Source organism: Lagopus leucura, unplaced genomic scaffold, assembly GCF_019238085.1.
Source record: "Lagopus leucura isolate 7727_CA_CO unplaced genomic scaffold, USGS_WTPT01 Super-Scaffold_100002, whole genome shotgun sequence".
NCBI lineage: Eukaryota > Metazoa > Chordata > Aves > Galliformes > Phasianidae > Lagopus > Lagopus leucura.
This window is the reverse complement of record NW_024962263.1, coordinates 4,686,961-4,714,690: the sequence shown is the minus strand read 5'-3', so window position 1 is coordinate 4,714,690 and position 27,730 is coordinate 4,686,961. Positions and strand designations below refer to the sequence as shown.

Below are 27,730 nucleotides of genomic sequence, written 5' to 3'. Positions count from 1 at the left end.
CCTCCATTTTAAATGCTGGTTTTCTAAAAACATAACCATTAGGATAGTTGTTACATATTTAATTTCATGCTCCACTCAGCATAAAGCAGTTGAGAGACTGCCAGCCAGAGCAAATTAAGTAACCGGTTAGATAATTTCCTGCTTAATTGAAAGCAGGTAGTTTTTAAAAGTAATAATTGATTTTGTTTCTAATGAGCGTGTAGCTATTTCTTCCTTTTTTTACTCCTGTTATTAAACAAGATTGCACTGAACTGTTGTACACAGTAATGACAGACACAGGAGGAGGAGAACTGGAAAATACTCTTCATTTAATATTTTAGGTTCCAGTTGCAATATCAGAATAGGAAAATGGCATCCTAATATCAGTCCTCCGCTTCAAGATCACATACAGATCAGAACTTCTTACCTTCGTGCTCTTTGGAGACAAGAAATGAGCCGGGAATTTCAGCTTAGTCCAAAGTAAAGAAACATCCATCATCATAGCAAGCAGTTGATCTCAGCAAAAAAAGTGGTCTGGAGTCACTGCTGTCTTTTTGCTTTTAGTAATGGTCACTCCAAAATGAAGTAGCTGGAACGTCTAAGGGCAACAGATAAAGAAATATTTGGCTGATAATTTTGCATCATTGGGTAGAAGAGGACTTATTTCTCCATGACTGTCAAAACAGCACTTGTCACAAGCAGTTAGTGCTTGAAAATTATATTTAAAAATAAAAGAATAATTGTTCTATTAAAATGCTTAAACAACAACAACAAAAAAAACAGTTTCTGATCTAAAGAAAAAATTAAGATGATTGTGTCCATCTTTTTTTTTCCACTTCTTTGAAAATTAACAAAAGACAAAGCACATTCTACACGTGTAGAAAATATTCTTGCAAGCTTTGTATTACAATCCAATGTTTTGACAAGTTGATATGAGAAATAGTCAAACTCCAGGCTGACTCATTTTTTAGTCTATCTTCATAACTGCTGAGCACCTAGGACTACTTCCCTTTACCATGTGCATTTTTATAAGCAACAATTCCAAAACAGGAGAGATGCAAACACAATCCAGAGACTAAAATCTGTAAAACATCTGTATAAAAACCAGAAGCTATAGCACCACACCACTCACACACACACAATCAATTTATAACTACTACAACATGCCGAGATAATTCTCCCAATGAAAAATCATTGCCGAATTCAGGCTATTAGGTATCTTCCATATCACTGTTATTGATGAATGCCCTGAGACAATTAAGATATGCACCAGGTAGAGCAAGCAAGAGTTCTGCAGCCTGTCAGAAGCTTAATTCATGCATTACTGAAGTATTACATACAGTTTTAAGTACTTAGATCTCGTATTTAGTGTACAAATCCTTCTTCCGAATTCGCAGTCTTACAAGCAAGGATTTAAAGAAAAAACCTTTATCCACACGGAACAGAATAAAGAGGTTTGCAAGGGAATCATAAAAATTGGGGATATATCTTCTTGAGCTTGTTCTAAGGATGTACAGTCACTGACATTTACTGGTATTCTAGATGATGAGGGCTTTTTTTTTGGTTTACGCTCACAGACAAACCTCTCAACGAGTTAATAACTTAAACAACAACACTGTGTTTTTGTTGTTTTCCCCAAAATCCTTGTTGCTAACCATAACAAATTCTCCTTTTATTTTGTTTAAAAATCATCAGTACAGTCCTTAGAGTTAACCCATTCATACATAATGGTACATGACACCAATATTCTTGATTAATAATCTTCTATTTTTCACATGTGACCACGTCTGTCCAAATACAGGTAAACATATTTGTAGGCGTCTATGTATGTATCTCAGTTTATAATACTGTGGTCTGGAATGTCTGGGGAAAGCTATTAGCAAGTTCAGAATAGGTATTTTATTCAAAGAAGAAAGTACACATGAAGAAGCCATTCAGTCTGTTCTGTGCAAACACCATGTCATCAGGTACTGCTTCTGTACTATAAACATTATAGAGGCAAAACAGCTCAAACTCCGAGAGCTTTTCAGATTTGGATTAGGAGTGCTTCTCATATCTCACCACTTGTGAAGCTAGATGGTGCGGTTACCACCAGCTAAAAGTTTTAGTCCTCAGAGTAAATGAAACGCGACTCAACGCACGCTCGACAAATCCTGACGTTAAGTAGCATATCTCATGCAATGAAGTCACACATTTCATGTTTACTGTTAGTGTTGCTTTCAGTTCAGCAACTGGATTAGAGCTGATTTATAATATTCTCTTCCAGTATTTATAACATTTCTCAGTCCTTCTTCTGTCTCCTTAGAGGTCAAAATAAAGATCGTTAATACTGCAAATTGTCAGGCTGCTCATCACAAAGCTTAGGCCAGGGTCACTTACAAATCAAATTTGTACAAACAGAAGTTGTGGGAAAGGAAGAGAGCAAAGAGGAAGAAGTAGAAAAATATGACGTAGATATGTTAAATCTGGAAGTGGGAGAGGGGGAATGTTTTCCTTTGTGATATTCAAATGAATATTTATGAATGGTCACTCCAGTAAATAGCTGTGTTGCTTGAGGACACTGGAGAAGCTTCTGGCAGACACTTGCATAAGATTTTTTTTAAAAAATTAAAGGCATTCATTTTTTGCTTTTCAGAAATCCAAATTCTAAATGTTATTTAAGAATTTACTATGTGCACACATGTACAGTTTAAGTACACATGTCTAACTCATATAAATACACTATGTTTAAATTCTGAAGACTAAAAGAACACAAGTAAAGTCTAATGCAGGCTTTATTTCTGATACCTTCTTCCAATTAAGACAGTGGATGTACAGTTATTAGGACAGATTTGATAGCACTACACTGATCAGTGACCACAGACCATAATAACTGCACAATCCATTTTTCAAACAACTCCCAGGAAACCCAGCTTCTAGATCCTTGGTGAACTTGCACCAAGAACTCACAGCCAATTAATCTGTAAATATCATCAAATGAGTAAATCTAACTTCTGAATTACTTTCTCCAAGTACTTAAGTGAAGTTATGTCCCCAAAAGCTTTAAAAGAAAATAAGTTATTAAATATCACAAATTTACAATATAGATTAAATCTAATAAATTATACTTGCACAGAATGAGAACTGCCATTCAAACCAGTCACAATTATAAGAAAAGGACAGCTGATCATGCATAAGCAAACACTGTAAGATGTGCTCTTTGGAACAGAGAGTATGTGTAACCAAACAGGTGAAAAGTTTTTTGGGGGGGAGGAAATTAGTGAGAAGGAGTATGAACTGGTATCTTTCAGAAGGACATCTATGCTTGTGTAGACACATGCTAATTCTATTTCCTTTGCAGTTTCAGACTGCAGTTTATTTGTTACTAAGAAGGCTGAGCAATAATAGAGTTTACAAACAGGAGCATAGCTCTAGGTTTGACCTACTCAAATGACCTTAACAGAATTTTACCATCAACTGAAGGAAGAACATTGACAGGTTCCTAGGAGATACAAAGTCATAGCAGCAAAGAACCACCTCTCCTTTACCAAACAAGCATTTGAAGAGGGCAGTCTAGCCAGATGGAAAGTGTTTAATAGGCCATGCTTAATTACAGATTCTAGGAAGGAGAAGAATCTTCTGCATTTACTCTAGCCTTGAGAACCAACAAGCTTGGAGAAGTCTTCATGAAAGCCAGAGCCTTCATGAAAGCCAGAGTATGTTGAGATGCCTCCTAAAGCACACCATGCTTAGCTGCAGTCTTATCTTTTTCCAGTATTTTATGGCTCTGACCAAATACCCTCTGTGTTGTCCAGACTTACCTGTGTATCAGGCTCTGAAATCAATCACAACTGCCGTATCTGAAAAGACAGAGAAAGACAGCACTGATGATTTTCTACAGAAACTGTGAACAAAACAAACTACTTTTAAATGTTATAGTTTTTAGCCAAGTAGATGAAAAAATAAAATCAGCTTAAATTCAGACTGTTAGAAATTTTCTGCAGATCAAGAGCATGTGAGCTTCAGTCCTATAAGTTGACTTGTATCCAAGGTCATGTTTAAGGATAAATCAATTTAAAATCAAGCACTATGGGTAGACCTACTTTCTCAATGGTTATTAATCTCAAACCATCTGCCCTAACCTCCTTTATGAACATGCTCCCCACAGGACAGGAGAAAAAGCTGAGCAGCAAAGTGGACTTAGAAAAGACAAGCTCCAGCACAGTATTTATCATAGGTTAAGATACCTAACTCATAGTTTTCACTTCACTGTTTTAATTCTGGACTGGAAACGATGATTTACAGTGCAACACAGCTTAATTTAACTACAAGAAAATTCTGAATATGCGCTACCAGATCTCTCAGGAATTAAAGAAAATTGTATGTCTTTTCTCCTCTAAAGGGAGAACAAAAGTTTTCATGAAAACAAATAAACCTCTACAGAGTAAAATACAGTGTGATAGCTCTATTCTGAAAAATTTACCTACTTTCTTCTTTCCCTCAAACAGCAGTGCTGTTAATGGTCTCAGCATTGTAAGGGCTGAATATGCTCCTTTCATTCTGTGTTCAAAATGAGTGCTCTGGTACGGGAAAACTAATCACGTCGCTGTTCATGCTGTCCATTTTCTATGGGCAATTAAAATCTTCTAGAACTTCTTTGACAAAACACAATTTATGCCAGTGCAAAGAGATACAAACAAGATGACATATCATTGTTCTCTGAGCAGGATTATCGGTGAGTTCTTGACCCAGTACCTGGAACAAATACACCTCCCACCTTCCCACAGAGGACAAAGATGCAGGGAAACATACAGCTCCTGATGGTTCAGGCAGGAGCTCCCCCCTGTAAATCCATACACTGCAACTACGACAAAAGTAGATGCACCACAGTCCTCCTTCAACAACTTCTGCCCTTTGATCTCCACGTCCACTTAGGCTTCGGAAGCACTGTATCTGATTTAAATCTGATCAGGTTTAAAATAACATTTCAGAATTTCTGGTAGAATCACACCTCAGGTGATTCCTTTCACAAAGAAAAGCCATAAGGCACCTAAGAAATACGGTGTAGAGCAGTAAGTCTCCTGCACATTATGGCGATCCTTGTTATAAGTAAATCCTGGTGGGAATAACAAACCTAAATTACACCGGAGAGTTAAGACACACTCTTACCTCATGCCCTGCAGATCCTCCAGGATTCAAAGCCACATAATTCTAGATGTAACCTCTGCAGATGCCAACTGTCTAGCATATCAGACTTCATTACTGAACACTGAAACACTGCAAATTGATGAATTTAACTCAAAGACAAAAAAAAAAAAAAACCTCATTGCAGGACAAAGAGCTTCTTTAACCAGGGTATAAAAGCCACCCTTGCTCTTCTACAAGAAAAACACAGAGCCCTGGCAGCATAAGCAAACAAACCTTCCAGCACAAGCACACAGCAGATGCCATGAGGCAGCCAGAAGTATATTTACCACAGCTAAGAGCCTGAACGATCGAAAACATGAACCTCCCATTTGACAATATGAACAAGACAAATAGCAGTAATTAAGAAAACATGTTACAATCAATGCAAATGCCTTTTTTTTTTTTTTTTTTTTTTTTTTTGCTTTATTAATTATGAAAATATAAAGGGCTACTGTCAGGACAAATTTGGCCAGCCACTTTCTTCTTCTCTTGCCTTAAATCATTGAAAAAAATTTTTTTTTTTTTTTTTAATTCACATGGAAATAGCTTTAGATAAATAAAACACTTGCCATCTACCTACTATTAACACTGCTATGGTAGACAGAGTTTCAAGCTTTTTTGCTGCTAACTCCAACAAGAAGTACATTATTAAATAATGGGATTTCTCCATAAATCAGTTTGTTATAACTACATACTTAGAAACCATTTTTTACATTTTACATATATATATATATGTGGATACGTGCATACACCACAAAGAAATTTCATACAATTATCACAGTTCATGAAGTTGGTATGAACCCTTTCATGACCAAAGCTGTCTATTGGGCAGCTCTGAGAACACAACGACATAATGAAAACGTGCTATTTGCAGCTTCATATCTCAAAATAGGGCCCAGGAAATAATACTCAGTCCTGAGCCTTCTTTGATCTCCTTACATCCAATCAACAGTAGTGAGATATCTTAAATTCTTCCTATTTCCCAGATGTTTCTGGGATCTCAGATCCCAGATCCCAGCAATTTTTTCTCTCCGTCTCTAAGATCACTTTGCAAAACAGCATTTGCTGGTTGACTCTGCAGAGCACAGAACTCTTATATTTGGCTCATTGCACTACATGTAAAAGATCCAAATTAGCAGGGCTGCTCCAGAAGTAATGCCTCCTATTTTATTATGTTGGCCTATTATATCAGAGGCAGATGCTGGTGGTATGGCAGCAGAAGTCAATCTCTTCCACCAATATTCCATTATATTTTGTTGCCATGCAACAGTTGGCAGCAGAGAGCCATTCTGACAAAACGACATTTGACCCAAAAGAGTAGATGAAGTAAAGGTGTGCCATTGAACTCCTCCATGCAGAAAACATTTCAACCACTGACATTCATCTATTCTTGCAGTGTGTTTCAGTGGAGTTAACAGCAGGTCACCTCCATTTGTAAAGATTTTTTTATGAGCATGGCACGCAGTCTTGTTCATTACTAGCAAAAATGCATAGTGATGGTGGCAACTTTATTGAAAAACAGCATTTTGTAGCTGAGAATTTGCTCTATCAAATCATGTTATCGTGCTCTTTGTATCTATCTTAGTTTCCAAGTAAATAAATACAAGGCATTACTTTCAGAGTGACCAATGTAGTAACTGTGTATCATACAAGCAAATTTCTTTTGCATCCTGAAAATTCTGAAGCAAATGTATTTTGAGTAAACCATGGTAAGATAATCTAAAGTGGCACTGTTGTGCTTCCCATGCGAAAGGTAGATCCTGTACTATCCTACATGTGGCATGGCTTTCAGGATGAGACTGAAAAAACTCCCAGTATACACTTGGAAGGGACTAATAAAGTCTACTTGGTCTGTCGGCAAAACTGCCACTTGGAAATATGGCCAAATCCATAACAAACACACTCTACAGAATTACATTTTCACTGTGAATACTTCATGGGAACTTTCCCCCCCCACACTGTAGCATAGGCTACCTGAAAGTTACATCCTATCTCACACAAAAGGATAACAACTTTTGACTTATTGTCACCCAGCATTCATAGAACCATAGGATGGCCTGGGTTGAAAAGGACCACAGTGATCATCTCCCCCTGCTATGTTGCCAGGATCGCCAACCAGCAGACCAGGCTGCTCAAAGCCACATGCAGCCTGGCCTTGAATGCCTCCAGGGATGGGGCATCCACAACCTCCTTGGGCAACCTGTTCCAGTGCATCACCACCCCGTGTGAAAATTCCTTACCATCTCAGTAAAAAAGAAGACAAAGTAGTTCAGAATAAGGCAGCGTGTTTGAAGTTATTCCATTTATCAGAAGCATGAGCCACAAAGGCCCAGTAATATAAGCAAATTTTGAAGATGAAAAGAAATCTCTAACTTAGACAGATGTTACTGATGGATCCAGGTATGTATTTTGCACTGCTGACCAATAAAGCTTATCAAAAACTGTAAACAGTCGCTTACAACATTTTAATGCTTTTAAAACAACTATTTAGTTAATTTTAGAATAGCAGATTTTTTTCCTTCTTGGACAAAGCACACTCTGTAGGCAACTAAAGACTATGATTTCCATATTATTTTTATCAAGTTGCCGCTGCCATCATAATACATGGCAAGGCCTGATTTGGAAAGCAGGAATTGTTTGTGTTTCAAACGGATAAGAAAAGCATATAAAGCTCTGAACATGTCTAATAGGCATGTTGGCCCACACTACTTCACCATAAGAAGCCCTCCAAGTTCAAAACTGACTGCCAAGGCTGCATACATGACATTTGCTATTTCAGTTCCTACGGGAGGGTCCAGATAAGATCCTTATGGGTGAGGAATAATGCTAGACCATCTCTAGCCAAATATTTCAGAGACTGCTTTAGGCTTTACTTTTTGGAAGTACTGACAGTGGCCCTGATCCAACAAAGCTCTACAGAACATAATTTAAGTGCTTTGCTAGATCAGAATTGTAACATACAATGAAGGAACACAAATATCTGACTGTTACAAATACTGGAAAACGCACAAGCCCAGTTAAAGTTTAATATTGTACCCATTTTTCAACAATACTAAATTCCACATTCCTGTGAATCTGCTCCCTTATCCGAAAGAAAGATAAATGGCAGTGTCGAGGCGTGGGTCTGGTCTTAAACACCATTCCCCGTGCTACCAATCTCTCTATAAACTTCTCTCCTAGTGATTTTTTGCCCAATCAACACATTTTAGATTATGCATCCAAGTACAGCAGTAGATAAAGTCAACATTCAGCTATATCACAGCTGATGAGCAGCAAATCAAGAATGTTGAAGGGCCAGAGGCACCAGGCAAGTTCCATGCAGAGCCAATTTGGGTCTGATTGAGTTCATCAGCTCAGGCTGCATCGCAGGGCCCTGCAGATTGACATCCGTACAAGTACTTTCACACGGTATGGAATACGAATGCGTCTTGCAAAGCTTGCCCAGTTATCCCTATGCTGTGCTAATCAGCAAAGTTTGGATTCATCTGAGTGGCTCTGAAGTCATACTGATGTTACTAACCCCAGGCTGAACTCAGTCTGAGACCCTGGTTGGGCACAGCACAAACCCAGCCTGGACCCAGGACCACCTGAGCTTATCTCCCGGTAGAGCAGAGCACAGAGGCACAAACGATGCCGCAGAATCCAGGCTAAACCCATACCTCCAGCTGAGCATCAGCCACGCAGAATCAGGGTTGCACTTTTGCGAGGACACCCGCTGTGCTGGGCTGCTTAGCTCTCCTGATAAGAGCCACACAGATCAGGCACACCCAGGCACACGTCTGGTTCAGCAAGGCTGAGCACTTCAGCCCTATAGGGCAAGGCAGCAGCTGGACTGCATCCAGGCTCACTCAGCGCTTAGATGTACCAGGCTGACACCGGCTCCTGATGAACTAATCAGATGTAGTTGCAACACACACAAGCCGTCACAGTTTCCAGAGGGCTCCCCTCCCCAGCGTCATTCGCCGCTCCTGCTTCGTGCAGCACCCAGATCTCCTGGCCATCCCAAGTCCACGTGCAACTCCCTAAGGAAACACAGCATAGGAACATGTAAAAGGCACAGAAGCATAACAATACCAAGGAACATCAGTATTAGCATAGCTTATTGCAAGTAAATCAGAGCGGTTCCTATGCGAGTGCATAATACAGACAGCACCTTTAAACTCAAGATGCCAGCCAGGTTCTTTCCCATCTAAAGCACTTGGTTACAGTGAGCTACAATTTGTGTTATAACAATGTTAATCAATTAAAAGCACAAAGGGGCCATTACAATCGCACTAAAACACTCGATAATTTTGGAAAATTAATGTTTCACTATGTCTTCATTCTTACAGACAAATTGAGTCAGAAGCATGTTGTTCCTGCAGAACACATTAAGCTTTTGGAACCACATGAAAAGTAATTGATTTTTTTTTTTTTTTTTTCCTTAAGTAGGATTCTCATCTTTTTAACATCACTACAAGTTATATTTAGGCTAATACTTACAGCGAGTTTCACACACAGGCTGCAAGCTACCAAACCACGAGGCCACAGCTCAGCACTGTTATGGCTTAGTGGGAACGGTTGGCGGCTGATCTGTATGGCCTTAGTGGCCTTGTGCAGAAGCACCAAGTGCTGACAGCATCCTGTATCAGCTCAGATATATTTCCTCCAGCACAGAAAAAGGGGCAGCGAAGGAGAAGGCGGCAAAACCACGGTAGCATCCCAAAAGCGAACACAAAAGTCATTCACTCTCTCACAACCTAAGAATTAGGATGTGCCAGCTGTGGCCATCAAAGACATTCACATGAATTTAGCTCAGAAAACCCCACATCGGCTGCCACCGGCTCCAAACGCGAGCGACGCGAGGCGCCCACACACAGCGCCCCGCTGACCGCTGTGCCACATAACGCAAGGGGGGGCGGAGGGGGACCGCGAGAAAGCCGGGGCGCGCATGCGCGCTGCGGCGGTCGGTCGGCGTGCAGCTGGAAGTCATTGCCCGCGGCTCGGCGTCCGCGTTGCCACGGCGACCGCCCCGGCGGCGCCAGCTGGGCCGCGGCGTGAATGGGTGATGTCACACGGCCGGCGCCGGCCGGTCTGGGCTGAGGGGCCGAGCCGCCGGCCGGGGGAGCCCGGGATAAGCGGGGTGTGGTGGTGGTGGTGGTGAGGTGGGAGCCTCCAGGAGCGGGGCACCGGGACCCGTCATAAGAGCCCCAAAGAGCCCCGATGCCTATAGGTTCACCTCAGTGTTGCCCCAGCTCTGGAGGCGCTCACAGCCAGCTTGCATGAGCTGGTGTGTGGCAGCGGGTTGGAGCTTAAGGCAGGTGAGAGCCGAGCGGCACGCCGAGGGCTCGCCCTGCAAACATCCATCTGATGGTGCTCACCCGCAGCCGTTCAGATCGCAGATGGATTTTAGCACGGCTGAAAGTGAACGGATCTGGAAGCGGCCCCTGACGCCGGCCGCCTCCATCAGGTAATTCGGCAGCGGCGAAACGAATTCCTTCCTGAGAAACCCGCTCCTCCGCTCCCATCGATCATCACCTGCGCCGGACTTCACACTGCAGCTTAATCCTATTCTCTCAAAGGTTTCAAGCCTCTGCGAGATCCTGACTGCTAGGGAACAAAGGCTGGTATGCGGTTCCCTCAAAGGTCAGTCATTAACCTGCCCCAACAACAGTTTTAGGAAGATCAAGGCAATGAAGGAAAAAAAAAGCCAACAAAACACCACCAGAAAAAGCACTTTCGCTTTGGAATGAATTGTTGAAAGTGCCCTTATACACTCAGTTTTATTCCCTTTCAGCTCCGCACTTTTTAGTTCCTGCACGTATTTATTTCTCATCAGGAATAATGGCAAGATTTGCTCTCCCAGAGTTTTGACCTTAAGTTTATTCTACCCACAATACTATAGACCATTTCATCAATTATGAATGTACCCATGTGTATAGAGGAACTGGTAAGCCAGCTCGGTAATACTACCTTGCTCTGAAGACTTACACTTATAAATAAATTAGGGGCATATCTTTATGAAATACCTAAGACAGAGAGAAAGAAAGCAAGAAAGGGAGAAGGAAAGAAAACAAGAAAGGGAGGAAGAAAGAAAGGAAGAAAAATCTAGAAAACCACTTTTTTAAAAAAAAAAAAGATAAAAGGGCACTGGCTGCCATCAAAGTGTTTTCTCTGTGATTTGTATTTTGAATGTCTGTGTGTCTATATAAAGAGATAAAATGCTGGATATGCAGTAGCCAGACTATCAATAAGGCAGTTATTTCCATAAGTTATTGATGACCCTTTAGCTCACAAGTGACAGGCCAAAGTAGAGCCATGAGCAACTTATGAAAGGTCATCAATAACAACTGAAAATAAATGTTGTGTCCAGTGCATGCCCACTGTGTGCCCTGTTTATACAAAGCCAGTTTAAGTTTCTCGTGGCGTAGTTGTAATGACTGCAGTCCCTGTCTGAAGCAGCCAGGTTTTCCAGTAGCAGAGGAAGGAGGAGATGCACGCATTCCCATGAGGCTGCTCACACACCTCATGAGTACTTTTTGTCAGACACAGAAGTAAAAGCGTGCATCTCTCAGCACACCAGGATGAAACAGGACCCTGGGGAGTGAAAGGAGAGACCGCACACCTCACTAAAACATTAACCACTACGGACAATCCTGGTGCTGCAGTGTAAGACTGCTCAGAAGAAAGAAGATACGGAGGCAGGGAGAGGAAAAAGGAGAAGCTGAGAGGCAAGGTTGTAAATAAATTATACCCCGTGTTAAGATTGCAAATGCATAATATCCTATTAACGTATTTCTAATAATAATCTGCATCGTACTGCAAGGAGGATTGATGCACTGTGTGTGGTAAGAACATCCTGGAGGCAAAAGAAAGATCTTTCCGTCTACCTGGAGTCTTACTCCCCACAGAAAGACTGCAATGGACACTGGATGCGGTCCAGTGGGGAACAAACACTTAGATTTACCTGCTTGTTAGCAGATCTTGCTTTCAGTTACCATCACCCTAAAACGCACTGATGTTTAATTAAAGTTCTATATTTAAAAAAATATATTTGCATTCTCTCATATTTGCATTTTCACATCTTCAAAAATGATGTTTGGAAAAATTGCTTTTCCAGAGCTGGAAGAAGAGTCACTATTTCAAGAGGTTGGTCTACAATAAGTAAATGACTTTGCATCCAGTTGTGAAACTTCTACTCGCTGGAGCAGTCCCCATACCGGCATCCTTAGGCAAATAAGCTCATTTACTTCAAGACACACTTCCTATATAAGCAAGGATTTGTGCTGCTTTTCAAGTCAATTTCCTCATTGAGTTAAATTAAGAGATTTGCTTGAAAAACATACATCAGTGCATTAAAGTGTTGAAAGAGCATGTTAGTAGAGTAAAAATTACCAAAATAAATGTCATTAACACTTCAAGGTAAGTATGTGGAAACATGCTGGTATTGAAGACAACTTGAAATAGTTACTTAGCATAAGCTGTGTGATTACTGAATATATTCTCATGTATGCATGTCATTTAACTCAAAGAAAACAAAGTCCAAACTGTAAAAAATTTGCATGTTGAAACATTTTTAACAGCAATTTTGAACGTGTCTTGACTTCCACGTAGTTCACCCCCTGCACAAGAAGGAAAAAAAAAAAGAACATGAAGAATTGCTATACGATTACTCTAGGATGGAAAATAACATTAATTCCCATTTCTTATAAGGGAAAATTAGTAAGTCACAGAATATACTTACCGGTGAAGAATTGCAGTTCATGGATCATTGTCCGATACACTCCTTACATCCATCTTTCTTTTTATCTGCATCTCCAGCCATTTGCACTCTGTAATGTGTATCTTGATTTTAATTCACTGTGCTGTGCAGTGGTTTTCATTACACAGTCTCGTTGTCCTAGGTAATACATGAAGTCATTTTAGTATGAAACACTGCTGGAATTAAAACCCAGGAGTGTGACCCTGACTACCTGAAGGAGACAATGCCCCTCTCACTTCTTTTATTGCTCTCTAAACGTGGCATCCCACCGGAGCTGTATTCTGCCAACAAAAGGTGAGGGCTTTTGTTTCCTTAAGTAACTTTCTCACAAGCAATGTAGGCTATAAAGAATGATCACAAAAAAAAAAAAACAAAAAAAAACATTCTACCAGGAATTAATATAAACTTTTTTTTTTCCTTTTGGCACAGTGCTTTTTCAAACACACACAAATGCATACGCAAAGCGAGACTGGCGACCTTAGAAATAATCTCCTACTATTTCTTCTGTTGGATGGAAGAGAAGAACGAGGAAGAGCTTTTTATTTCTGTTACTAAGTGCTCGGTTGATCCTCATGTGATATGGCAACAGGAACTCCACAGCAGGTAAATGAATAGATAATAAGGTTACACAGCGTTCTGCTCATCTTGGAAGGGCACGAGGTGGCCCATCAACAACTGAAGTATGGGGGTTTGAAGGCACCTTGAAGAGCCTTCCCCCACCAGCACCAGACCTGCATTTCTGGTTCTTTCTGCCTCCTCAATGATGACGCTGGTGTGACTTGAACCTGGTTGGCAAGCAGCACGTTCTATAGAGCTTTAAATATTGGTCAGGCTGTCACAACAGCGACGTGCAGAATTGTAAATTAATATTTGGCAAGCAGGTGATGTCTGAAAGTGACGCTGACCCACAGAAGTACTCTGACAACCAAACAACCACTCCTGAGAAACATCAGGGCATTTACATCACAGCAGAGAAGGCAGAGGCGCTTCCACCTGCCTTGGATGTCCCTCTGCTGTGGGAAAGGCTGTCTTCACAGTTAGGGAAAGAGAAAATATTTTGCCTTAATTCCACAACAGAACCAAACCAAAAATGAGCCCTGAAGATTTTGAAGAATCCCTTGGAACACTGGCAGAGATCAAGTAACAAAAGTGTCACTAATAGCTATCAAAATGTAAAATGTTGCATTGGGGTAGACGACCGCTATTGTTTCTGCTGGCTTTTTTTGCAGCTTGAACTTGGACTGCTTTTGCTGATGAAGCTGTTCAGGTCTCCTGCAAATAAATACTGGTATCATTGGTGTAATGATAACATATGCAGATGAGCATGTACATATCCAGATACTTATTTCATTTAGGTCGATCTGCTCATTGCCCCTGTAGGCTGTATTATTTGTGTGATTATAGGGCCCTTAATAATGCAAACTCATAACAAACAAGAATAATATGAGGCCACATCATACCATCAGTTTTCAGGCAGGTTAGCTGAGGATTTCTGTCTATAAACAAAGGGCATGGCACTGCGCATAAATCCGATCTAAATCTACACTAAATAAAATTAAAGTTAAGACTCCAAATTCAATCTGTTACTATGTAACTCAGTTTAATGTAGTGTTCTTCAGGAAGCTGCTCCAAACACTCCTAAATTATTTTCCCCTTCCCCAGAATAAGCATCTTGATTGCTTATATTTGGCCCACGCTACAGAAAGCTGTCAACACGAGTTATCTTTCTTGCCATGAGCCTGCTTCGGTCAGCACAGAGACCTGACATTACCCAACAAACCCAGTGCTTTTGGTCACCCGAACAAAGCAACCTTCCTAAATGACATTACCCTTCAGCTGCCATACGACCACCAGCAAAATGCCAGGGCTTCTGTCAGTGACACGCTGGGGCTGTCTGCTCCCGAAGCCTCTTCAAGGCAGGAGATGGCTTTGCACTGATTTCTGCAGCGTAGCCGTGCTGGAGGCTGCACAGCAAGAAGAGCTCTTTTCAAGCTAACCCTCTTTACAGTCTTTTTCAGTTTTCTATTAATTTCTTTAAGCATCGATTTCTACATTTGCTTTAAAAAAGAGCTTATATAAGCATAAGGTTGTGGGTTTTTTTTTGTTATTTTCTTTTTTTTTTTTTGTTTATTTGTTAATCTGTTCTTCGATCTCTCTGAAATTTTTGCCACATCTGTTGTTGTTTGTTTGCTTTTTCTTTTTTTTAATTTTAAGTGTAGCTTTTTGTAGTGACTCTGAATGAAAGCACAAAGGGTTAGGTAGAAGTATGCTTCTGTCATGAGAAGAATGCTCTAAACTGGACAGCGGACATGAAGAAGAAAAAAAACCATCTCTTTTGTCTGTGAAGAGCTGTCGTGGGCTATCAGCAAACATTTTCCCCTGTATTTTACAATAAACTTCATGCACATTGGGCAGTTGGGAGGCAGCTGCAAAGAACAGAGGTAAGGTTATTGAGAATCTCCTAGTTTTTCTCATGAAACAGAAAAGTCTCCCATGGCCACAACCAGTTCGTGAGTTGTATTTAGATTTTGGATTGGAGAAAACGGAGAGACCAGTACTGAAGATGGCTCATGTTATGTGGACAAAAAGGTTTGCATTAAGAAGAGTTTTACAGAGTTCTGACAGTGAATCATCCCTGGCAAGGAGCAGTAGCAAAAGACTGGTTGGCTGGGAGACTATAGGATGCAGTGACTTCTCCATGCTCCCTCCACCCCTGATGCTCTGGATCCCTGATGCGTTCTGAGGAGGCTGCAGAGAAGTCCACAGTCTCACTTCCAGCATGGTCACATTCAAGAGGATACAGGCACGTAGAAAAAACATCCCAGCAAAAGATTCACGTATTCTTTCCTCTCCCTCCTTCCCTCCCCCAAGCTAATTTTTCATTTCATATCACTGCCCCCTGTTGCCAAGAGGAGTTTATCTATGGCGTTTGGTAAGGGAGCACTAAACACATTATAGTGCTATTTTAAATGACATCACAACTAACTAGATATTTTAATTGAAGGTAAATAACCAACATTATTGCCATTTGAATGATAGCAATAGTGGAGAGTAATGGCACCGCTGAGGAATCAATTGCTGCTTCCCTCATAAACCATAAACCATTCAGAGATTTATAATGCTTTTTTAATGATCAGCCCTTCTAGGTGTTGAGCAGCTCCTCTGAGTCTTCTGGCTGCCTGCTGAAGTCAATGGGGACAGGGGTGTCTGAACATCATGTATTTTGGTGCCACCTGGATGAAACGTGTCACACCAGTTATCAGCTGTAGTTATCAGCAAAGGAAAGAATGGGATTTTACCACGCTGCTCTGAAACAGCATGCCCCAAAGCCCACAACAGGAACACTTGACTCAACCATTGTTTCATAGCTTGTGTAAGATTAGAAATACATAGTGCATTTGTGTGCATTTCATGCCCTCTTAAGGTAGGTATAGCAAGTAACCTTGTAGAGGAAGCCATGTCTTCTGCATCCCTAAACGTGTTGCCTTGGAGTTTCAACTGTCCAAGACTGTGTTACCTAAAGTGGTGCCTCTGGTTGGTTCGGTGGCATCATACCATGAACAAAAACTAGTGGGTCTAGAGGCACTGTCCACCTTGCTCTCCCTTCCCTGACTTTTGGGTCCTAAAGTAATGTGATTCAGGGACAGTGTCAATGGCTCAGGTTTATTTTTGCAGTTAGAGTGAATCACATATTCATACACTCAAACCCGTGCTGACAAATTCAACCTACATTACTCAAGAGAGGATTCTCATCAAGTTAAGTGGGATTATCCCCATGATGAAGGGAATATAAGGCTGGTAATTATGTTTTCATTTTTAGCTTGGTTTACTTTAGTTTCGTATGATAAACAACCTTCTTAAGCTCCCGAGAGCCTCTATGATGTGATTGGGACCCATCAAGCCTTGGCTAAACTGGTCTGCACAAGCACAATCAAGCATCTTGTGACAATATTGCAAGAGCTGGCTACAATGGAAATGAATCTCCATCTCTGGATGTGGGAAGAGAGCAAAGAAAAACACAGCCAAGACAGATGAGCTCCTCCAGCCAGCCAGGAAGGAACCACATGCTTAAAGATGCACAGAATTCATTTTGAAAACCCAGACTCAGTCTGGTGAAAAAAACCAGGAGCGTTAATCCCTATATATTCATGTCATGAAAAATATTGCTGTTAATAGGACAAAAGCACAAACAGCAGCCACTGCCCCTCTCTTTTGTGTTTGTCTTCAGGGATGAAGAGTTTCATCGTACCTGTTCCCATTGCTAGCATACTGGGGTTTCCAATCCATTTTTAGCTCAATTTGCTTAGCATCTGGTGCACATCCAATCTAAATGTTGAAAAAGCAGCCGACCCAACCTGCTGCCACTTAAGTCAATGACAAAACTCCCATTGACTTCAAGGAGAGCAAAAGCAGTCGGGTTGTTAACAGGGAATTGGTGCCTATTGTTCACCAGAGCATGTCGGACTAGCATGTATCAACTCCACCAGTATCAAAGGGAGTTACTAGAGGAAATCCCCTGAATATTTATGCGATAGTCAAGAGGGGAGGGCTGCTTTTCCCTTTCCCACATATCTCTGCTGAGATGCTAGGTGAACAAACACAACTCCTGCAATGCCTGCCCACCCTCAGATTTCCCTTCAGAGGGAAGGGAAGGACGATGATGGGAAGAGCTCGCTGGCACACCGAGATCCTTTGCACCTTACAAGAAATACTGACTCATCCACAAGAGCCGGCGTGGAGTCGGTAGGTTCTCTGTAGCCACACTGCAGCATGCATTGCCTGTCCAGGGTGGCTTTGTGAGAGCTCCAGGGGAACCAGTTACATCCTAGGGCTTCCCAGAGATTTCCAGGGAGATCACTGGACTTCCTAGATGGCATTTTGTGCAAACAGACAGCCTGATATACAGTGTGTCTACTTACACATAGATTTTAATTAAATGGGATCAGCAAGATTTGTGTCTGCATGCTCACTGTAATTTAAAATCTGAAGGTCTTTTAAACAGCACGTTGGCTGTCTGTGTCATAAAGACTCAGGGAGAGAAAGTATTACCATAACGTATGGCATTGGGCCTGTATATATTTCCACCTTCTGAGAGTCAGAGGCTGCAGAGTGGAGTTTCACAGAATAAGAGGAGTGACTGCAGCAGAACCAGGATCACCCGGCCTGTAGCTAGGATGGACGTATGTCTTCTCATCTTATTGTCACAACGTAGAGCACAACCCAAGCGTCAGCCAAAGATTCACACCACACACCTCATTTTTGTACCTAGAGGCCATCAAAAGCACTGGTAACGTGGGATGGAATAAGCAGATAATTGTGTGAATATTTGTAAGCACAGACTCAAACATTCTTAAAGGGTGAGAGAATGGATGTGTGCTTTGTTGTGCTCTTCAGATGCTCTGGTCTCTGCTCATTCACCTTCTGGGTCTGACAGCTTCCCCATTGTGACTAAGCACAGAGGGTACGTGCAACCATTAATCACCATTATGCATTTATCTTTCCGTGGGGTCTGACCTGCGAGCGTGGGGCAGATCCTGCAGCCTCTGCTCCTTCCTGCACCCACCAAGGTCCCAGAGCTGTGCCTGCTGAGGTCCTGGAGCAGCACAGCCGCTGCAGAGCTGGGCACTGTGCCCTTTGCAGTACGGTCCGGCTACCGCTGCTAATCCCAGGAAGGTATTAACAGAAAGTTTGCGCACAGCATTATTAAATTAAAAGGTTGCAAGCTGCCACCAGACGACTTGAGAGGGGCTCTGGAGTATACGTCTGTTAATTTTAATGCTCTGTCTCAAAGTACAGAACTCTGGACATTTCCAGCATCATATTTAAAACATGGTACATCCACTAATACGTGATCGCGTGCATTAATGGACCAAATTAAGTTACAGGTATGAATTTTACATAAAACGGATTAATATTATATGTCATGGAGGAATTTTAAATACCCCATCTCCATGCATTTTTAATCGTTATGCGCTCTAATTTAACGTTCCCAGGCACCGCTCCGCCCGAGCCCCCAACCCCTCCTCCCCTTCCTCGAGTTTCGCTCGGGATTTTCCCGAGTCCCCTCCAATACACGCGGAGGGTAACGCGGATCGGGGAAAACCGCGCTTCGCCGCGGCGGGAGGTACTTCTCCCTCCCCGGGCGTCGGGTCACACGGCGGTGGGCCGTGGGGGTTTGCGCTGGGAGCCGCCGGTGCCCGGTCCCGCCCGCATTCCCGCAGTCCTCCCTCCCGGGCCGCCTCCTCCTCCTCCTCCGCCTCCAGCCCCGGGGGGAGCGCCGCCCGCCCCCTCCAGCGGCGCCGTCGCCCCGCCGCCATTGGTCAGCGCCGCGCTCCGAGGGGGGAACGGGGCGCCCCGATTGGCCGCGCCGCCGTGCCGCGGCGCCCCCCCGCGCAGCGCCGCGCCCCGCCCGCGTCCGCCTCTATTTAGCGGGCGGCGCGGGCGGCAGCGACAGCAGAGCGGCCGCGGCGGTGGCTGAGCGGTCGGGCGGGACGGGCTTTGCGGCAGCGCCGTCTTCGCCGCATCCCGGTGGGGAGGACCCGTCTGCGAGCAGCGAGAGGCCGCGCGGCCGTGCCCGTGCCCCGCTCGCGTTGCGTGGCGGCGGGCGGGCGGCGCGTGCCCGAGGTCGCGGGAGGAAGTGGCGGGGGAGGTCCCAGTCTCTCTCCGTGCCCGCGGCACCATGAAAGCCGTGAGCCCCGTCCGGCACCCCGGGCGCAAGGCGCAGCCCGCCGGGGCGGGCGGCGGTGGCGGGCATCCGGCGCTGCGGTGCTTGGCCGAGCACAGCGGCTGCAAAGGGGGCGAGGAGCCGGCGGCCCTGTGCCTGCAGTGCGATATGAATGACTGTTACAGCCGGCTGAGGAGGCTGGTGCCCACCATCCCGCCCAACAAGCGGGTCAGCAAAGTGGAGATCCTGCAGCACGTCATCGACTACATCCTCGACCTGCAGCTGGCTCTGGAGACGCACCCGGCGCTGCTCCGGCAGCCGCCGCCCGCCCTGCACCCGGGCGGTTGTCCCGCGGGCACCCCGCGCACCCCGCTGACGGCCCTCAACACCGACCCGGTAAGAGGTGCGTGCCCGTCACGGGGGCGCGAGAAGGGAGCGGGGAGGCATCGCTGCAGGGCCCAGGGGGTAGCGCAGCCCGGAGGGACCGGGGCGGGCGCGCTGTCTTCCGGCGGAGCCCCGCATCCATCCCTGCGTTGTAACTGTAGCCCCTCGGGGGAGCGGCCGCTATCCGCGTGTTCGCACGTACGGGAACGCCGCGCGGCCCCTGCGCTCCCCGAGCACTGAGCGTTTGCGGCGGGCGGCGTGGGGAGCAGCCCGGCTTCGTGGGACCGGCTTCCCCCTCGGTGCGCACCTCCGGCAGCGCCATGCTTTGAGGGAGGGGGCGAGGGGGGGGGAGAGGGGGAGAGAACGCGAGGTCCGTCGATGCCGCCGTGACGCGCCGTCTCGTTGCTGCGCAGGCTGGCTCTGTTAACAAGCCGGGGGACAGCATCCTCTGCCGCTGAGCGCCGCTGCCCAGGTGAGTGCGGGCGTCGGGGTCGGCGGGGCCGGGGAGCGCGGCGCTGGGTAGGGGCTGAGCGCGGCCGGGAGCCCGGCGGCAGGCTGGGGGGTTTGTTTCCCATTTACGGGGCGGGCTTTCATTCTTCTAACGCTGAGCTTTTATCACAGCCCCAGCCCGCGGGCCGCGGCTGTGTGTGTGCGTGTGAGTGCGTGCGTGTGTGTGTATGTGTGACCCGGGGCATCGTGGAGTGCCGCTGGCGCCAGCCCGTCTGGAGCGGATCGGCTCACCCCCTTGTGTGCCTTCCTTCCTTCCCACAGGTGCACGGCGGGGGGCGGGCGGGGCGATGCCCGTTCTGAGCCGCTCCCAGGCTCCGGCCGGCCCCCGTCTCCCCGTGCGCGACTCCCCGGCCCCGCTGCTCTTCTCTCCCCGCGGTGTTGGCGGTGGGGTCGGACCGAACAGGAGGAGCGGCGGCTCTGCCCCGGGACCGAGTGCGACGGAGGGACGAGCACGGCTCCACCGCGCAGCGCTGCCGACCTCCGGAGCGCGTATAGATAGACCTCGTCTATTGTTTAAAATAGATGGCTTATGGGGCCCGGGAACTTTTCTTCTCCCTGCAGGAATGTTGCATACTGTACAGAGAAACGAGTGACATTTCATACTGTGTACATAGAGAGATGTTCTATAAGTGTGAGAAAAGTATATGCTTTAATAGACTACTGTAATTATAAAATATTTTTAATTAAATATTTTTTTGTAAATATGATAAAAAGTGTGTATGTTTTTTTTTAAATCTGTGGGAATCTCTCTTTAGAAGACGGCGGCTCAGTGTGGAGCTCCGGTATGGAAATATCCCGTATGCGTAGGGCTTCTTTGTCCCCATGTCCCTTAGCCTCGGCTGTAGCGGTGGTCCTGCATGATTGCATGCCATGTCTGATTGCAAATAAACTTGTTCCGACTCATACAGAAGTGTTTTCCTCGACCTAGACTTGAAATGTTTGTAAATGTATTATACATGGAGCCTCCGCTTGTGTCACTTAGCACAGGGGGGTTTTGGTGCGTTCTATACGCATAGGAGTAGGATGTAGTGTTTTTTTTACTGCGAATGGACATTCTATCTACTTTTTGCATTATGGGGCAGTGCTTTAGCTCTTTAATCGGCTTTTTTAAAAGACCTGCTGTTGCATCAGATCAATAAATTTGCTCTGGAACTATAGTACCAAAAGGGTTTTTTGGGAACCTGCATTCCTATGCTCTTACTAACTGCTTGAAAAGCGAATACAGTTCCCTGCTTGCAACCAAAGGGCAACCCACAAACAAAACCAGTCACTGTTTTCTTCATCCAAAGAGTATTAGTGGGGGACTGTGGGAAGGCGTATGGGCAACACCATTACCATCAGCGGTGTGGACTCATCTGCAATGAGCTTAAGTAGACCAAAAAAAATCAGAACTGTGTCAAGATTATTTTTCTAGCACCAAGTAACTTTCGTTTCACTGCAGCTATGTTACAGCTAAAATCCTGTTTAATCTCTGTGATGTGTAATTACTACATGTGAACATTAAACTAGATTTACCTGTCTTTACCTGTGATTCTTCAGCTTATTTCTTCAATTCTCTGAGTTTGCATGTTCTCTTTGCTTTTTGCTTCGTATGTACTGTTGGATGGGCAAATGCAGCCTTGTACCCCTGTGTTTGCTGAGTGCCAGGTAGTGCCTGGGCTGAGTGGAAGATGCCTGCTTGGTGTGCTCAGCAGCCCGTGTGCTTCTGAGATGGGGTTTGCAGAAGGGGAGAATTAAGTAGGGTTTAATTGGGTGCTTTGTAAATAGTTAGCCAACTGTGTGCGTAACATGGGCTGTTTGACTGAAAAAAGGGGATTTGTTTCAGATTATACAAGTGTCAAAAGTACCGTAACCCAAGGGACTGCTGCTATTATGTTAAATATTTATAAGGAAATGAACTACTGGGGTCATTAGCTGTTGACTACAGTGATAATGTCAACAAGATTAACATTTTCTTAATCAAAATAATTGCATCAAGCTCCAATCAAAGCCGAGCTCGCGTGTCAGCAGGCACAAGGCCTCCTGTCACCATGCTGCTTTGAAGGCAGAGGCATCTCACGGGGCCCAGGGACAGGGATGAGGTCCTGCTTTATATTTTTCCCCCTATTCAGATGTTGCAGTAATAGTTTAACGAGCAAAATACGTGTTCTTGTAGAATTAAGCCCTGAACATCTTGTCCCGTGTCTCCCACTAATTCAATGACAGTAGGGATACTATTAAAAGGCCATTTTGCAGCTGTTTGGGAGTTCTTCGCTATGCCTTTAAAAACAGTTTTCCACAGGAAAGGTTTACATTTCCATTCATTTTCCTTGTTTAACCTATTAATATTTGTAGTCCAATGCTTAGTTGAGCTTACACAGCTCGGCTTATTTTGTATACGGGATTTTCAGTAACATTTGTTCTCAATACCCTCGTTTGTTTCTCTCCCCTGTTGCCAAATTACAGTATTCTGTTACACAGAGGAGGAAGCAGCAAAACATGCTGTCTTAAGACATGAAACTGCCTTGTGGAGCTCACCCTCACCGAGTTGTGCCCTAGGAGAGCCAACAAATCACAGGCAGGTCCTGATCCCGTATTGATTCAGATTGGGGCAGCTTCCCGTTGAATTGAGTTTGGTTTTGTGTTTTTAAAAATGTTGTGGAGCAACAAGTTACAGCCTTCAGAAAACTGAGCTCTTACTGAAGGAATGGGAAATTTGTTCACGTTTTACAAGATTCTTGACAAATAGGAAAGCCGATGTATAGCATCCGAAAATCCTCCATCACTGCATCAAGGCTGCTCTTGATTAATTCCTCATGCTACGCTTGAAGCTGTAAGCAAGGAGTATCTTGTTCCTCTCTCGATGCTGGAGTCAGTACAGCCACGTTTATTTTGGTTTTTCAAAGGTTGTAGAGTCCTTCAGAATATTTGAATCCCATACCTTGTCTAAATCATGTTTTCCATACAGCAAAGGACATAAATGTTTGAACAAAGGCAAATTAAAAGGGCTCTTTCTTCTAATGCCTCGGATTTTCTTAGTCACAAAAGCATTCCTTAAAAGGAACTATTTGATTGCATGATGAGGGCGGTGGTGAGGCTGCCAGATTAGGAATTAGGATACCAAATTCTGTTCCCAGCTCTGCTACTGTATCTCCATTGTGACCTTGAGCAAGTCACCAGCTGTCAAACTGAGGTCCCGCTTCCCGTTTGCCATGTGCTGGTGACTGAGCGTGCTTGGCCCCGTAGGAGCAGGGAGATGGAACAGGCGGAGCGCAGTCATGGTTTTTACTTCATCTTTGGGGAAGTTTTACCTTACAAGGGAAGTGTGGGAAGAAGAGTGGTTTTTAAGAAGCCTTTTGATGGGAAGGCTGTGAGGACCCCTTCGTTGGGATGCTGCATGCGTTAAGGGCGGGGAGGTGGCACCGGGAAGGAGTAGAGGAGGGATCGAGGTCATTCCATCCCCAGCTTGCCTGCTATGCTGTCTGCAGAGCGCAGCGATGAGCACTGCACCTCTGTCAGCTGCAGCGCTGCGGTCCCAGTCCATGCAGATGCTCGGACTCCTCTGACATTTCCAAGCCATCAGAGGCGTTGCTTCCATGGGAAAGCCAAATTCTAGCCCTTACCATGGGAGATACGTTTTCTCAACTGTTGTGCATGGAGCTGGTATTTATTTTCACTTTCTAAACCACGCTGCACTGCTTTTAAGCAGTTGCGTTTTCAGCCCCAACCGAAGTGGTGTTGAGGAATTCCATAGCTGCCCTGCAGGTTGTTCCCAGTTAATGAATAAACAGATTTATGCCAAAGCAGGGCAGCACTCTGCTGTTACATGTTTTCAATGCTTTTATAGCAGTAGAAGTCAGATTTTTTAAAAACCTTTGCAGTCAGGAAGAAGAAACCACAGTACAAGCAATTTGAGTAATTGTCTCAGATGCAACACAATTTACAGGCTTCTCCAATAGTGAGGCTTGCAGTGCTAAATAGTGTGCTTCCAAAACAGCAAGGAAAACATTTTACTCTGAGCACATGCGATCTGCAAACACAGGCTAAATATATTCCCCCTGTGCAACTGCTTCCATTAGAAAACTCACCTCCTGTGATGGAGAGAAGTCACCCTGGCAAATGCACTTCTCCATCCGAAAGGTGCCAGGCTGCAAGGCAGATCTGCCCCAGCTTTCTTCCTTTGGTGGGCATGCAGCATGCTTTGGCATGATGTGAGGCTTGGGGTTTATTTTCTTCCCTCCTCTCTTTTTAATTTTTCATTTCTTCCCATTTTAACCTTATTTTAGCCTTGGGTCTGCTCGCTTCCCCTCCCCCAAGATAATGTGTTTATCAAGTGGCAGGGTACGCTCGTCTCTGGTAAAAGAAGCACTCTGACAATTTTCACAACATGTGTAATTTACTTAAGGACCCTAATGGCTTCTCCCGAGCCGTGTCATGTAAATAAATATTCCGACCATTTTTAGCATGCACATTATGTGCTCCACAGATCAATGGCTTCTTTGGAGCTGTTACAGTTCATCCTGTAGGTTCCTATTCAGACGTCTAGTATGCATTATTGTTTGTCATCCCTTCATTCAGAGATGTGGTGTCTCTACTTGTGGCAGACCAACATTAATGCATGCGGTACACAACATTTCAGAATTAATACTGCTTATCCTCTTCAGTGGGTCGGAAAGGTCCCATGGCAGTGTGGAAGCAGGAAGAGAATTGTTCACCTGAACGCTGCTGTGGCTCATGCTCACTCGGGACCAGGCCTTTAGGCCTCCTTTTCCTGTTCAGCATCCCAGGAGCAGGCAGGCATGAAGACCCACAGGCATGGAGTCATGCATGCAGATGGCCTTATGCCTCCATAGCTCTTGGGGCAAATCCTCTTCTATTTGCAGATGGTGGGTGGGGGGAAGGGAGGATTTACATTCCCATCCCAAAAGGATGCTGCAAGGGGAACCCTGGCAGAAGCATCCCATGAGATAAGAGGGCCTGTGGCCTCTGAGCAGACTGTTGAAGGAGAACCTGGGTTGAGAAAGATACAGTTCCTGTTTTAACGCAGACATCTGCAACAATAGAGGTGGAAACATTAAAAAAAAAAAAAAAATTGCTATCACAGTCATTTGCTTGTAATACGGAGGCTTTTGTCTCACCTTGTTTAAACAGTCCCACTCCTCTGTTTAGTTTACTTGTGTTAATATTCCCTAGAGACTTCATCATTTGCTATTGATGAGCACACAACAACAAAAAAAAAGGAGAATGTTGCTGTCCATGCAATTAATTCTCTTTCCAAGTGCTTAAAATTCAGCATATCCCTTCTGTTCCAAAGGTGCTAGATCTTCAAAACCAGCAAGCTGCTCGCAGTCATCTGGGAAACCCAGGTTGTTTTGGAGCACATAAAAACATTCAGGTCTGATAAATACCCACAGTGTGTTTTGCATCTTCATAATTTGGGATTCCATTTACTTGGCATGAGCAATAAATAAAACAATAAATAAAATATGCTTCCTGCCTCAAGGACATTTCTCTACATAAGTTGCAGCCCAGTATACAAACTCTTTCCAAACCACCTGGCACCGTGCACCTACCATGCTTCTCATTCTAAAGGCGGAAACACCTCAGAGCTGAGTGCAAACAGCGCTGTTGCAACCAGAATGGAAGCATTTTCAGATAAGGTGTTTAATAAGGATGTTAAGAAATATAAATAAAGCACCCCTTTAGATGGAAAATGGGCAAATTGTGTTTGTTAGCTTGTGTGTGTGTGTGTGTGTGTGAAAAATGCTTATACCTAAAGCATTGGAAACTCCAGTGACTCAGCTCTTGACCAAATGCCTGCTGAAGTCTTTCCATCTTCTTCAGCAGTGTTTGGATCATAATGGCAAATGGCAAATCCATATAAGTGAACATTAGGGCTCTGCAGTGTCCTGCTCTGCGTGCACAAAGCCCTATTCTATCTGTTCCATTTGGATCCAAGTTCCACCACATGATTTACTCCATGCCTACACCCATGTCACTGCCGTAAGAACCGGAATTGAATGAAAGTGCACTGGGCCCAGGCTTGCACCTCTCACCTCTCTCTTGCCCTCTGCCCATGCCCACTGCTCCCATGCCCAGTGCTGTGAAGAGACATGACCGCAGCATCTCCACCATCCCGCATTTGCTTCCAGCGCGTTGGGCATGCAGTGTTGGATGCTCACGGCCAGTGGCTGGCAGTTGCTTTTGTCACATTCAGCTTAAGCACTAAGCATAAACAGAGGGCTCCTCCTCATTGCTTGGATTCACTTAAATCTTGAAACAAAACTCAGGGCAAGGTCTTCCTTCTTTAGCTAGGGCAATGGCTGTAACGAAACAAACCACATTTTGTTTTCTGTCAGACAGGTGTGATGGCACACCTGCGGGGCTCAGGCCTGAATGGCAGCAAGTAACCTCCAGTGGGTGAGGTGGGGGGCAGATCCTGCTGAACAAGGATGTCAGACCGATCTTTGTTCACTTCTCCCCACCAAGTATCTGTGGCAACAAACCGGAGACGGGTAAACAATCAGCTTCTGCTACAACAAGCTTTCCATTTACAGTTCACCAGGAGCTCTTATTATATGAAAGGAAAGGGTGGATGTGGTGTCAACACAAGGTAATAGTAATATTATTTGAACAGGTGTGTGGGGTGTTGCTAAAGGGAGAGTGCGGGTGAGCGGCAGGGAGCAGTCAGTGCAGGGCTGTGCATGCAATAACCAGAACTCACCACGTTTATTGCCACAACAATCGTGTGCGGCGACAGCTTTCACAACGGGCCGCTCCGATTTAGCCGGTGCGCTGAACCAGAGCTGTGCTTCCTCGCTATCTAACTCCCTCCTGAAACACAGCCTGGAAAAATACGCACGCCGAGAACTCAGCAAGCAGCCCTGCTGTGCACGCAGCCACAGAGGCAGCCCAGCAGCCCAGGCTGTCCCCAGCCCTGGCTTCTCACAGACAGCATTGCTGCTGGCCTGCGTCGGAGGAGAGGAGGCAGGCTGGGGATCCCAGCTCTGCTCCAGAGGGACAGTCACACCCTAGCGTGCTCCCGGGACAGGGGATGTTGTGATTCACTTCAAGAGCTGCAGAGGTTATGGAAGATAAACGGGGAGATATAGCATGAATTGCATGAGGCTGTTCTGAACAATTAGATGACTCGTCGGTCCATTTGCAGCACCGCTCATTGCTTTGTGTCAAATCGGCTGCAAAAGTGGCAGACTGTAAGCCAGGAAATTCTGCGCTTGTTCTCTCTCTCGCCTGTCCTTAAGGCTTACTTTATTCAGTGAGATCGTAATGCACATCCTGACTTTTTT

At 44.8% G+C, this 27,730-nt stretch overlaps 1 protein-coding gene and 1 long non-coding RNA gene across 4 annotated transcripts; one reads left to right on the top strand and one right to left on the bottom strand.

Moving 5' to 3' along the window:
* Positions 1-386: 386 nt before the first annotated feature.
* LOC122179144 lies at positions 387-10,016 on the bottom strand. The gene is made up of 4 exons (XR_006178550.1): positions 9,628-10,016; positions 8,805-9,167; positions 3,780-3,818; positions 387-577 (listed from the first exon to the last, which is right to left on the bottom strand). It is a non-coding gene; the product is annotated as an uncharacterized LOC122179144 (long non-coding RNA).
* A 9,464-nt stretch (positions 10,017-19,480) lies between these two features.
* ID4 (inhibitor of DNA binding 4, HLH protein) lies at positions 19,481-21,151 on the top strand. Of its 3 annotated transcripts, none has more exons than XM_042869570.1 (3): positions 19,481-19,946; positions 20,348-20,406; positions 20,706-21,151. In XM_042869570.1, the coding sequence occupies exons 1-2, from the start codon at positions 19,566-19,568 to the stop codon at positions 20,390-20,392; spliced, it is 426 nt and encodes a 141-aa protein (XP_042725504.1). In that variant the 5' UTR covers positions 19,481-19,565; the 3' UTR covers positions 20,393-20,406; positions 20,706-21,151. The 3 variants fall into 3 exon arrangements, with proteins under 3 accessions (XP_042725504.1, XP_042725506.1, XP_042725505.1); XM_042869572.1 differs by having other exon boundaries at positions 19,481-19,953; positions 20,706-20,722; XM_042869571.1 differs by lacking the exon at positions 20,706-21,151 and having other exon boundaries at positions 19,481-19,953; positions 20,348-20,419.
* The last annotated feature ends 6,579 nt before the right edge of the window (positions 21,152-27,730 follow it).